The sequence below is a fragment of the Triticum urartu genome, chromosome 5A, assembly GCF_056163025.1.
Source record: "Triticum urartu cultivar PI428250 chromosome 5A, HENAU_Tu73, whole genome shotgun sequence".
NCBI lineage: Eukaryota > Viridiplantae > Streptophyta > Magnoliopsida > Poales > Poaceae > Triticum > Triticum urartu.
Genome location: NC_141877.1, coordinates 460697415 through 460711640, shown reverse-complemented (window position 1 = coordinate 460711640; position 14226 = coordinate 460697415). Strand labels below are relative to the sequence as shown.

Genomic DNA, 14226 nt, shown 5'->3' with positions numbered 1-14226 from the left:
GTCGTGTTAAGGCCCCATAGGACCAGCACCTCAGAACAGCAACCGCCGCCGATGAAAAATAACGTAGATCGGAAGGATCCAAACCGAAGACACACGAACATAGACGAACAACGACGAGATCCAAGCAAATCCATCAAAGATAGATCTGCCGGAGACACACCTCCACACGCCCACCAACGATAAGGTTTTCGCACATGGCATTGACGCGAGTATGGTACCTCGTATGCCGGACACTGACCGTCTGGTTTCTAGGTGTATCTACACCCTATATGAGAATACTTTAGTAATTAAATAAAAAATCAACAAATTATGAATGTGTTTTTGAAATGAACTTGACCTTTCATTGTACTTGTGAAAAAAATTACACAAAAAAGGAAAAAAGATTGACCCCTTTTTAAAATAAATCGGCCAAAATTGTATGGATAGTGACATGTAATAGCAAATAAATTTTGTTATTTTGCCCTGAAGTCAACACTGTTTTTTTATTCGTAAAAAAATATATAGTAGTGCCAAAGAAAGTCAAATTTATTCTAGAAAACTTTTAAAATATTTTGTTTTTTTACCTTTTTTCTTAATATATGGTGTAGATACAACTAGGAACCAAAGTGTATTTCCACTCGTATGCCGGAGTACATGATTTCCCTCGGTAGAGTCAGTTTTCCAGGACACACCATGTGTTCAGACTTCATACTGCTGTGTTATTGTGTCTTCGTCATGTATATCACACTAGCCCTAGATTCTTACCAGTTATCATGCTGTCGAGACGGTAAGAAGTTGTCGCGCCAAATCTCAATTTGCACTGACCATTAAATTCACCTATACTCAGTTGGCTCAATCATGAAACCTAGTGAAAGTCTATGGCCCTTGTTGGGTTAATTGCATGAAACCATCAAGTCCTAAATTTGATACTAGTGCTCGCATTTTTCTGAAATTATTTCAACCTTTCCGGATATGTTTATTCAGTGGGAGCATATGTTCCCGTCGATTATGAGGCGCCTGTTATGACTTCGTCAATTTTAAGATGTGATGCCGACTCAGTATCTCGGAGTTGCTTATATGGTAGAATGCGCGTGTGTTCCTTCATAGGGTTAAGTGTACATATGCATATGTGGGCATCTATGATTGTACTATATTAATAAAAAAGGGATAAGTTTGCAAGAAATCCTCCTTTGCAAATTTTTGGCAGAAAACACTACAACTATGATAAACTTTTTGCATAAACCACCGGTCAACCGATTAGAGTGTTTTGATGACTTTTCTGATAGGTTTTTCTTGAAAAAGGGGGACTTCCCGGCTTCTGCATCAGAACGATGCATACGGCCATCTTATTAAACAAAAAAACAATAAGTTCCAACAAGGTTTCAAAGTCTCCAACTGAAAAGTGAACATAGCTCACACAGAGGCAAAATGGGCTAGAAACACAAACTAACCTAATAAAGGACGCCACACCCGGCTGGCAAAAAAGAGATAGGTAAACTAATTGCCTATCCTATTACATGATCGCCATCCAAACCGGTTGAAAATATCCTGAGCTACCATCTCCCAACGGATAGATCCAGTAACCAAACGCTCCCTGGCCTCCGTCGGAGTGAGTAGCGACCACGAACGGATCAACGTCGTGGCTCTGAAAATAACCTGCAAAAAATGAATGTGTGTTGTCCTGTTAAAAACCAAATCATTTCTGCAATTCCAGAGCGCCCACACCAAGGCACAGACTCCTACACGAATATGTCTCGCTAACTCGGGCTCTACCCATTTAAGCCACGTTCCAAATAACGTGTTGACTGAACTCGGTGGAGTAATATTAAAAGCAACATGGATCGTCCTCCATAAAACTTTAGCTGGCGGGCAATCAAGAAAAAGGTGTTTGATCGTCTCATCCCGATCACAGAAACTACACCTAGTAGGTCCTGTCCAATTACGCTTTGTCAAATTGTCCTTGGTTAAATAACTTGTTTATGGAGAAACCACATAAACACTTTGATTTTCAAAGGGACTTTGACAGCCCAAACATGTTTGGAACTAGGGATCGAGCTTGAATTGATAACATCAACATACATTGATTTAACAGTAAAAACTCCAGACCTAGTAAGCTGCCAGCGTAATTCATCGGGTTGTTGGGAAAGCTGAATGTCCATTAGTCTCCTTACTAGATGTAGCCATTCTTCCCAACGATTACCCACTAATGCCCTTCTGAACTGAATATTAAGGGGGATCGATTGTAATACCGTTGCAACAAAAATCTCACGTCTTTGAACTATACGATACAAAGACGGGTATTGGATGGCTAAGGGTGCCTCTCCGAGCCAAGTATCCTTCCAGAATCGCGTACTGGCACCGTCACCAACAATAAACTTTGTCCTTTTAAACAAGGAAAGCTTTACTTTCATAATCCCTTTCCAAAAGGGTGAATCAGTCGGTCTTACTGTCACCTGAGACAAAGTTTTGGTTTGAAGATACTTGCTACGGAGGATTTGCGCCCAAGTGGCGTCAGTCCCACTTGATAACTTCCACAACCACTTGCTGAGAAGACATCTGTTCTTAACTTCAAGATTCTCAATACCAAGACCCCCTTGGTCTTTCGGTCTACAGATGATATCCCATTTGGCTAACCGGTATTTTCTTTTTAACTCATCACCTTGCCAAAAGAAACGCGATCTATAGAAGTCCAGTATTTTCCCAACTCCAACTGGGACTTCGAAGAAAGACAACAGAAACATAGGCATACTGGTGAGAACCGAATTTATCAGAATTAATCAGCCTCCGTATGACATGAGCTTGCCCTTCCAGCAACTCATCTTCTTTTCAAATCAATCCTCGATGCACTTCCACTCTCTGTTTGTCAGCTTACGATGGTGGATTGGTATTCCTAAGTAGGTGAAAGGCAAAGCCCCCAAATCACACCCAAACAATTGCCTATAAGCCTCTTGTTCATCATTGTCTCTACCAAAGCAGAACAACTCGCTTTTGTGAAAGTTAATTTTTAACCCGGTCAATTGTTCAAATAAGCATAACATCAGCTTCATATTTCTCGCTTTTGCCAGGTCATGCTCCATAAAGATGATTGTATCATCAGCGTACTGGAGGATGGACACACCGCATCAACGAGATGAGGTACTAGGCCACCCACTTGACCAACCTCCTTCGCCCTTTCTATCAGAATTGCCAACATATCCACTACAATGTTGAACAAAATAGGGGACATCGGATCCCCTTGTCGCAGGCCCTTTTGTGTCTGGAAATAATGACTGATCTCGTCATTCACTTTGATTCCAACACTCCCTTTTTGCGTATATGATTCCACCTGGCGTCGCCAGATTTCATCAAAGCCTTTCATACGCAACGCCTGCTGTAGGAATGACCATTTTACTTTATCGTACGCTTTCTCGAAATCCACCTTAAAGATGACTCCATCCAATTTTTTCGAGTGAATTTCATGGAGCGTTTCATGCAGGACCACCACCCCTTCTAGGATGTTTCTGTCTGGCATGAAAGCAGTTTGGGAATGTGCTATGTCTTGAGCTTGCATTGGTTTTCCCCGAAGAGGCAGGGATGATGCAGCAGAGTAGCGTAAGTATTTCCCCTAGTTTTTGAGAACCAAGGTATCAATCCAGTAGGAGGCCACACTCAAGTCCCTCGTACCTGCACAAAGTGATAGCTACTCGCAACCAACGCGATTAGGGGTTGTCAATCCCTTCACGGTTACTTACGAGAGTGAGATCTGATAGATATAATATTTTTGGTATTTTTGGTATAAAGATGCAAAGTAAAAAGTAAAAGCAAAGTAAAAAAGCAAAGCAAGATTAAAATGATGGAGATTGATATGATGAGAATAGACCCGGGGGCCATAGGTTTCACTAGTGGCTTCTCTCAAGAGCATAAGTATTCTACGGTGGGTGAACAAATTACTGTTGAGCAATTGACAGAATTGAGCATAGTTATGAGAATATCTAGGCATGATCATGTATATAGGCATCACGTCCGTGACAAGTAGATCGAAACGATTCTGCATCTACTACTATTACTCCACTCATCGACCGCTATCCAGCATGCATCTAGAGTATTAAGTTAAAAACAGAGTAACGCCTTAAGCAAGATGACATGATGTAGAGAGATAAATTCATGCAATATGAAATAAACCCCATCTTGTTATCCTCGATGGCAACGATACAATACGTGCCTTGCTGCCCCTTCTGTCACTGGGTAAGGACACCACAAGATCGAACCCAAAGCTAAGCACTTCTCCCATGGCAAGAACTACCAATCTAGTTGGCCAAACCAAACGGATAATTCGAAGAGACTTGCAAAGATAACCAATCATACATAAAAGAATTCAGAGAAGATTCAAATATTATTCATAGATAGACTTGATCATAAACCCACAATTCATCAGCCTCAACAAACACACCGCAAAAAGAAGATTACATCGAATAGATCTCCACAAGAGAGGGGGAGAACTTTGTATTGAGATTCAAAGAGAGAGAAGAAGCCATCTAGCTACTAACTATGGACCCGAAGGTCTAAGGTAAACTACTCACACTTCATCGGAGAGGCTATGATGATGTAGAAGCCCTCCGTGATGACGGCCCTCTTCCGGCGGAGCTCCGGAACAGGCCCCAAGATGGGATCTCATGGATACAGAAAGTTGCGGCGGTGGAATTAGGTTTTTGGCTCCTGTTCTGATTGTTTGGGGGTACGTGTGTATATATAGGAGGAAGAAGTACGCCGGAGGAGCAACGAGGGGCCCATGAGGCAGGGGGCGCCCCCACCCTCGTGACCGCCTCTTTTGTTCCTTGGAGCAGGGTCCAAGTCTCCTGGATCACGTTCGGTGAGAAAATCACGTTCCCAAAGATTTTATTCCGTTTGGACTCCGTTTGATATTCTGTTTCTCCGAAACACTGAAATAGGCAAAAAAACAGCAATTCTGGGCTGGACCTCCGGTTAATAGGTTAGTCCCAAAAATAATATAAAAGTGGAAAATAAAGCCCAATATAGTCCAAAACAGTAGATAATATAGCATGGAGCAATCAAAAATTATAGATACGTTGGAGACGTATCAGAATGCTGCACCACAGAATGCGCAATCTACGTGAGCCGATTAGTCCCAACCTTGGTGAAAATTTTGAAACTAACATTTAGAAGGCAGATCGGCCTAAACTGCTCGATTCTCACAGCATCCGTTTTCTTAGGAAGCAGTATTATTGTTCCAAAATTTAAGTGAAATAACCGGAGCTGCCTAGAGAAAAGATCGTGAAACATTGGAAGTAAACCCCCCTTAATAATGTGCCAACATCTTTTGTAAAACTCCATCGGGAATCCATCCGGCCCGGGAGCCTTATTGTTTTTCATTTGCGCTATAGCATCAAACACCTCCTTCTCCGAGAAAGGGGCAACCAGAATATCATTATTATGAGCAGTTAGTTGAGGCACATCCTCAATCCTGGACCCATCGAGGGATACACAACTATCCTCCGGAGGTCCAAATAACTGCTTGTAATACTCGGTGATGTAAATTTTCAGGTTGTCCTACCCTACAATCATTCCTTCATCTTGCTCAAGCTGAAAGATTCTCTTCTTTTTGTGCTTGCCATTAGCAATCAAGTGAAAGAATTGAGTGTTAGCGTCCCCCTGGACCACTCTGCGAACCTTAGCCTGCAACGCCCACTTCAATTCTTTTTCGCGGAGAAGTTCTTTCAACCTCATCTCCGCATCTAGCTTAATCTGGAGCTTTGCAGATTGCAAAATCGTGAATTTGGCTAGGAGCCTTTCCTTTTCAACTTTATAAACCCTACTAAGGTGTTTAGCCCATCCCTGTAGGAAACTTCTCAAATGCCTAATCTTGTTCTGCGAACGCTGGACAGAGGTCGTACTGTTGGGGAACGTTGCAGAAAACAAAAATTTTCCTACTCGTTTCACCAAGATCCATCTAGGAGTTCATCTAGCAACGAGTGATTAGATGCATCTACATACCTTTGTAGATCGCGAGCGGAAGCGTTCAAAGAACGGGGTTGATGTAGTCGAACACGACGTGATCCAAATCACCGGAGATCCTAGCACCGAACGGACGGTACCTCCGCGTTCAACACACGTATGGTCAGCGTAACGTCTCCTTCTTCTTGATCCAGCAAGGGGGAAGGAGAGGTTGATGAAGATCCAGCAGCACGACGGCGTGGTGGTGGATGCAGGGCGTCACCGTAGCAGGGCTTCGCCTATACTACGAGAGAGAGACGTAACGGGGAGAGAGGGAGGCGCCAAGGCTCAGGTATATAGTCCTCCCCTCTCCTCAACTATATATAGGGGTGCCAAGGGGGGGCGCCGGCCCTAGTAGATGGATCTACTAGGGGGGGCCAAGGGGTGGGGGGCTGGCCCCCCAAGCAAGGGGGCGCCCCCTTAGGGTTCCCCCCCAACCCTAGGCGCATGGGCCCTTGGGGGGTTGGCGCCCCAGCCCACTTTGGGCTAGGTTCCCTCCCACTTCAGCCCATGGGGCCCCCCGGGATAGGTGGCCCCACCCGGTGGACCCCCGGGACCCTTCCGGTGGTCCCGGTACAATACCGGTGACCCGAAACTTGTCCCGATGGCCGAAACAGCACTTCCTATATATAATTCTTTACCTCCGGACCATTCCGGAACTCCTCGTGACGTCCGGGATCTCATCCGGGACTCCGAACAATATTCGGGTTACTGCATATACATATCTTCACAACCCTAGCGTCACCAAACCTTAAGTGTGTAGACCCTACGGGTTCGGGAGACAAGCAGACATGACCGAGACGACTCTCCGTTCAATAACCAACAGCGGGATCTGGATACCCATGTTGGCTCCCACATGCTCCACGATGATCTCATCGGATGAACCACGATGTCGAGGATTCAATCAACCCCGTATGCAATTCCCTTTGTCAATCGATATGTTACTTGCCCGAGATTCGATCGTCGGTATCCCAATACCTCGTTCAATCTCGTTACCGGCAAGTCACTTTACTCGTACCGTAATGCATGATCCCGTGACCAGACACTTGGTCACTTTGAGCTCATTATGATGATGCATTACCGAGTGGGCCCAGTGATACCTCTCCGTCATACGGAGTGACAAATCCCAGTCTTGATCCGTGTCAACCCAACAGACGCTTTCGGAGATACCCGTAGTCTACCTTTATAGTCACCCAGTTACGTTGTGACGTTTGGTAGACCCAAAGCACTCCTACGGTATCCGGGAGTTACACGATCTCATGGTCTAAGGAAAAGATACTTTGACATTGGAAAACTCTAGCAAACGAACTATACGATCTTGTGCTATGTTTAGGATTGGGTCTTGTCCATCACATCATTCTCCTAATGATGTGATCTCGTTATCAATGACATCCAATGTCCATAGTCAGGAAACCATGACTATCTGTTGATCAACGAGCTAGTCAACTAGAGGCTTACTAGGGACATGTTGGTGTCTGTTATTCACACATGTATTACGATTTCCGGATAACACAATTATAGCATGAATAAAGACAATTATCATGAACAAGGAAATATAATAATAATGCTTTTATTATTGCCTCTAGGGCATATTTCCAACACGTACCTCCTGCATCTTTAGCCCATTCCCTGGCAACCAGATCCAAGAAACCTTCTCGTTCAAACCATGCAAGTTCGAAAGAAAAGGTGTTTTTGTTTCCCACGTGGTTTGGCTCACCTGAGTCCATGAATAAAGGTGTGCGATTCGAGATTCCGCGCGAGAGAGCCTGGACCGTTACGAGAGGAAACTTCTGTTCCCACTCGACACTCGCGAGAACTCGATCCAGCTTCTCATACGTCGGGTTTGGCAAAGCGTTAGCCCAGGTAAACTTTCTACCAGAAAGCTCTATCTCTCTCAGATCCAAGCTTTCAATAATGGTATTGAACATAAACGACCATCTGCCGTCAAAATTATCATTATTCTTTTCCTCTCTCCTCCTTATGATGTTGAAGTCACCCCAACCAAAATGGGGAGCTGCTCGGATCCGCAAATTCAAACCAGGTCCGCCAAAAACTCCGGTTTAAGCTCGGGTTGTGCGGCACCATACACCGCCACCAGAGCCCAGTTAAACCCATTAGCTTTGGACCTGACCCGAAATTTAACCGCGAAGTCACCCATCACTACACTTCGGACTTCCAGCGAATAGCATCTCACTCCAAGCAAGATCCCACCCGATCTTCCTCGTGGAGGAAGGCAATGCCAATCAAAATCGACACCACCCGATAAAGCGTTGAGAAACTGGGGCGCAAAATTATCCCTACCAGTTCCAGAGAGAGCAATGAAATCTAATCGATGCTCAAGAGACGCCTCAGCAAGAAACCTTCTTTTAGCCAAGTCCTTCAGACCTCTGCTATTCCAAAAGATTCCTTTCATATGTCATCATGAAATTTTTTGGCCGTTCGAATCCTAGCACTCCTACGAACCGTGGAAGCAGGATAAACCTTCAGCTTCCACTTACGCTTGGGTTTACTATGGTCGTCCATCCGGTCCTCATAACCGGGGTCAGTTGGTCTTGCTACTGCATCCTCTAGAACTACATCCTCTTCCTCAGATTCAAGAGTGGATGGTGCAAGATCCGCACAAAAATTATCGAGCACTCTTACCCCTAACGCATCAATCTCTGCATCATTCATAGGTTTTACTGCTGCTAGGTTTCGAATTGTTTCTAAAGCGTGTTCCGCTTCCAAATCTAGAAGATCATTAACCGAGTTAGAAATTTCACTATTAGTACTCCCTAGTGAAACTCCTAACTGGTTGGCATTATTAATAATTTCATCTTTAGAAAAATGCAATATAGAATTAGACATGTTGACTGACATACTAGTGGTGACCTTAATGTCACGAAGCTTGGCCGCCCTCATAGCGCACCTCTGCTGCATGTCATCAACCTCCGGGTGGTCCTGGAGACGAGAACTCATCCGCCGCCCTGCAGAGACCGGGTCGGGGATCCCACCAAAGGCAATGACCTCCTCCCGAGTTACCGAAGGAGGCGGCAGAGAGATCCCAAGCCCCACGGACGGGAAGCCGGGGGAGGGAGGCGCGGGCGCCGCCTGCCCGAACACTCCCCCCGCCCCAACCATTTGGCCTGAGGGCATCGCTGTCCTGAATGCCGAAGGAGGAAGAGGGGTCAAGGCCACCTGCCCCAGACCCCCACCCAGCACCACTGGAGAAGCGGCCGCTCTAGCCACCACCGTAGGAGAAGGAACCGGGTCCACCTGACCCAGACGGCCTCCCCCACGGCCAGCCATCGTCGGCGTCACCGGCGTCTCCGGCACCAGGATAGGAGGAGAAGAGGTTGAGGCCACCTGCCCCGGACTCCCCCCCCAGGCACAACCTCCGAAGCAAACGACATCTCCCGGCTCGAGACCATTGGGGGAGCGGGGGAAAGCGAAACCACCTGAGGCTCCATCTCCCCACCCCCCACCAAGGTCACCGCCGAGTGCGTCTCCATCAAGCCTCCCACCACAGGACTATCAACAGCATCAAACTCCAACACCGGAAGCGTGCACTCAAAAACATCATTAGATTCCACACGGTCGCTCCAAAGTCTAGGAGGGGCAGACGCTGGCTCAAAGGACCCAAACCGCAAAGTACTCATCGGCACCGACGGAGCTGGGGCTGGCTCCACCCCGGGCCCATCCCCGGGCAACTGAGCAACATGTCCCGATCCATTGGACCTCTCTCGTCCAGCCTCATCAGTCGGGTCCTCACTAGCACCCGTGTTGTCATCACCCTCGTGCATATCCACATCAGTCTCATTAACCGCCTCGGCAAACAACTCTGCATGCTCAAACTCAATCTCAAGAGGAAACACCTCTCCCCTATAAGTCCAGTTGACCACATCCGGGACGAACTCAATGTCCAGAACACTCACTAGGAGTCGGGCCACCCCATGGGAGCGGGTGAATGCCATATCCACTTTCTCAGTTTTTCCAACCATAATACCCAGACTAGCCACAACTCGAGCATCTGTCAAAGGCTCAGAGGGAGCCCCGGAAAACCGCAGCCACATCTGAGTAAGCGGCTTTCCCTTAGGTTCCACCTTCTTCCACTCGTGAAATTCCAGAATGCATTTAGTACCAGGGACCTTGCACAACCCAAAGCTCATCAACCTTTGCAAATCGTCCACCATTGGGAAATCAACCCTAAACACACTGTCCTCAATATGGACAAGCTCCCACTGAAAATCACCTGGAGCCAGTTCCCGAAGTCTCTGCACAATCTGAGCCTCAGAAACCACTCCCTGGGTAGCTTTCACAATTCCAGTCGTCAAGCTCTGCGTCTCTACCGGAATCTCTCTCACAGTCGGGGACTCAAAGAACACCAACTCAGCACAATATATTCCATACATCGTAAGAGCTGGAACCTGATCACGCAGAAGCGGGCAATCCCCCGTGGCATGTGCTGGCTTACCACACGAATCGCATAGCCCCGCCACGCACTCAGCAATGAAGTGACCCTTCTCGCCACATCGATACGAAAGCATCTTCTCCTTCTTACGCGCCCACTTGGACGCTCTCTCAGACTCTGACCTGTCACTTGCCTCAGCAGAAACATCAGTAGCAGGAACCTCCACGTTGGCCAAAGCCGTCACTACCTCCATCGCCTGGCTAGGCAGTTCGGTCAACTGAACGGGATCGGCCGCCACATCAGTAGTCTGTTGGTCAACAACGACCGGTGGCGGAGGCTGTCTGCGGTACCGACCACGACCACCACCACGACCACCACGATGACCACGGTAGCCACCTCTCTGCCGGTAGTTCGGGCCAGAAGCTCCCTCGACAAAACCACCCGGAGGTCCGAGAAATGGTCTCTCAGTAGAACCATCACTCTGCCAGGCATAACCACATCCACCTCCCGTAGACGACGATCCATGGTTCTGGCCATCCCCATAAGCATCAAATCCATCGTCCCCCCACTGTCCACGGGGCGGTTCATTGGACTCTTCAGCAATCGTGTTCTGCCTCGTCTGCGTTGGGCCCGATCGTTTTTGCATCGGCCTCGCGACGTAGTGCGGCGGTGGCGCGACACGAGGCTGCGGCGGAGCAGCACCACGCCCCCCCTCAGCCGCAAGTATCGGTGGCCTTGGCGGAGCAACGCCGCTCCCCACCGTAGCATTAGCCGGCGCGGGAGGCCAAGGTCCACCACGCCTGACCGCCGGCGACACCCCCGCCGTCAGCGTAGGTCGTGGGCCGAGCGGAGCTCCCCGTCCAGCAATCCCTGGGCCCTGCAGCGGCGTCCGAGAACCAAGGCCTGACCCGCCCCGACCCGAGGCGGCAGCAGCAACCGGATTCGGCAGTCTCAAGCCGTTCGCTCCACCACCCCGGCCCACGGCAGTGGGGTTTGCACCGGCCAGCGCTGGCGGCCGCGGCGCAGCCTGCACCACGCCCCCACGTCCAGCCCCAGCCGCTGGCAGGGTTGGAGTGGCGCGGCCGGTTCCCGGCAGCGTAGCCGCCCCACCGCGGCCAGCCCCACCCATGATAGCGTTTTTGCCTGGCGGCGCGGCTGACCCGCGGCCAGCCATAGCCGGGAAGGCAGGGATGCGCCGAGCTCTGCCAGGACCACACGCTCGGAACCCTGGCTTGCCGTGCCTCGGAACCCTAGACCGAGCAGACGGCGACGAACACAGAGGAAAAGTGATCGAAGGAGTGCATGGGGCGGCGCAGCGTGGAGGAATAGCGGTCGGGTTAGCCTGGGCCACATACCTAGCTAACCCCGACCCGTCTATGCTCTGGCCCAACTCACCCAGAGCCGGCCCAACTGCACACGCTCCCAGCTCGTGGCCCAAAAGGCAATTCAAACACAGCGCCCTCTTAGCGAAGATCCCGATCGCCTGAGCCGCCGGCGATGACGCCACAGCCGCCACCGGCGCCCTAGACGTGATATGCCGGCGCGCATTCTTCCTTCTCTTAACTGTGATCCACGATTTCGGCCTAATCAAATAAAAAATAGTAAGATTTGGAAGACTTACCTTCGGAAGGGGACCTTTCCATGGTCTGATTGCCGTCGTCGCCGTTCTCCGGTGAACTACGCGACGGATCATTTCTTTCTTCTCTCCCGCGTGCAATCCAATTCTTGCCGGATCATCAGGTGGCAGAACACTATCGATCGTTGTTGCCACTTCATCTTTGTCGTACCCTGAATTGAAAAACTCACATATGAGATCTGACGGAGTCGGAGACGGTGGAGAACTCGCCGGGATCCCATCCTCCTCGTCGTCCGCATCCTCCTCATCCGAATCCGCAAGAGCCCAGAACCGACCTTCGACTCGCCGACCATCACTGGTGGCTAGGGACAGCGCAGCCGTGGCCGTGGCCCCGGTCGCCCGCCCAGTCGCCCGTTCACCCATCGCCCAAACAACATCAATCGCTCGGTTCATTTAGGTTGGCCCCGTGTTTTGCAGACATAGCGTAATAGTCAGTGGAGACTGTGTTGGATGGCGCACGCGGACACACCATTCACATCTCGCTATCACTTTTCCCATCCCACTCTCGCTCACCTCTCTCGTTCCCCTTCTTTCTCTCATATCTCTTACTCCCAACGATATCACAGGCGGGCAATGTTCATGTGACAGACCCTGAGTGAGAAGAGGTGTGCGGGCACTCTAACCCTAGCCAGCCGACGAAGACCTAGAGGTGGCCGCAGTCACTAGAATATGCAGTGGTGTCTTCTTTCATCCGGGTGGTCAAGGCCTCTCTGACAAGGAGCCACAAGTGGGCCTCGTCCTTTGGCTGCGCATAGTAAGTTCTTCCCTTCTTCTGACCCTCAATTTTGATTATAGGGCTAGGGTTCTAGAGTATATATTGGGAGAAATAAAGGGAAATTTGTGAATTAGTTTTAGGGTTTGGATTATAATTGAATTTGAAAATTAAGAGTATATCAGGATTTGTAGTTTATGCGAAAAATATATGCAAGATTACTCTTGGATATATTTTAAAATATTTTATATATACATCACAAAAATTACTTTACATGATTTTAAAAGAACTTCCACTGCACACTAAAAAATGTTCATGAAATTTATTTCTTTTTGGCACAAATCTTGAAAAATGTTCATATCATAAAAAAATCATATCATTTGAAAATATCACACATTCGAAATTATATTTCATGACATTTTCTTGAAAATTTTCATTCACATTTAAAATTTTGTTTGCATCAGTTGTAAAATAATTTCATACCATTTAAAAATATATGACATTTGAAAAATCTTGCATGTTTAAAAATATGCTCACGACATTTTAAATATGTTCACAAAATCTTTAGAAAATTTATTCACGTAATTCATAATAAATGTTCATACCATTGAAAATAAACATGACATTTATTTTTTTGCATGTTTAAAAATATGTTCATGTCATTTTAAATATGTTTATACAATCTTTAAAAAACATAAAAATATCAAAATGTCCGTTCTATCAGAAAATGCCCAACGTGTGTATAAAAACATTCAATATGTATTAAAAGAATTGATCAATCTGTGTATAAAAATATAGAATCTATATACAAAAAATGTCCAGCATGTATTAAAAATTTCCATGAATTTGAAAATTGAAAAGCAAAAAAATGTAGAACAAAAAAAATGAACGTACAAAGAAAACCACAGAAAGAGAAAACCCACGAAACCCTTCCAAAACCGGACTGCAAGATGCCTAAACCAACGCCAAGTGTGGTATAAAATGTTCTTAAAACCGTTGGCACATGGGTTGTTAGGCTGGCCCATCTGAACAATCGCTTGAGGCGAGGCGGCAATACTTACATATGTTTCATTCCTGGGCAGCATGTTTCTCCCCAGGCATCAACAATGTACAACACTTGAACCAAAGGGTGAGGTTGCTAACTCCTTGCTGCTGTTTCATTTGATTTTTCCGAGACATTACATACAAAATTGTAACCCGGCCTAAGCTTCCTAGAAATACATACGTCTCTCTAGAAAGTTTGGATATGTTCTAACTCTTCTCAGTTAGGATTAGCTGGATATGCTCTAACTCTTTTGAATTTGTATATGTTGATCTTAGAAATTTGTCAGTGATGTAATGTTCTGTGTATGAGCTGGTCCGTCTTTTTGGTTAGGTTTTTAGTTGGTAAAGGACAAAGTCCGCATCAAGAAGACCATTCTGATGGATTCAAGAGAACCGATAGTGAAGAATCAAGATACAATAAATATGTTGATTACAAATATGCCAACAAATACACAAGTGGTTTCAAATATCTTT

The 14226-nt window shown here is 47.1% G+C and overlaps 1 protein-coding gene across 1 annotated transcript; it reads right to left on the bottom strand.

The window, feature by feature from the left end:
- Nucleotides 1–9266: 9266 nt before the first annotated feature.
- LOC147971933 (uncharacterized) lies at nucleotides 9267–11534 on the bottom strand. Its single transcript, XM_087524177.1, has one exon. The coding sequence runs from the start codon at nucleotides 11532–11534 to the stop codon at nucleotides 9267–9269; it is 2268 nt and encodes a 755-aa protein (XP_087380303.1).
- Nucleotides 11535–14226: the final 2692 nt, after the last annotated feature.

What these genes read in the sequence shown, in the direction of transcription:
- LOC147971933 (XM_087524177.1), bottom strand. Translation starts at nt 11,534, where the DNA reads ATGGCTGGCCGCGGGTCAGCCGCGCCGCCAGGCAAAAACGCTATCATG.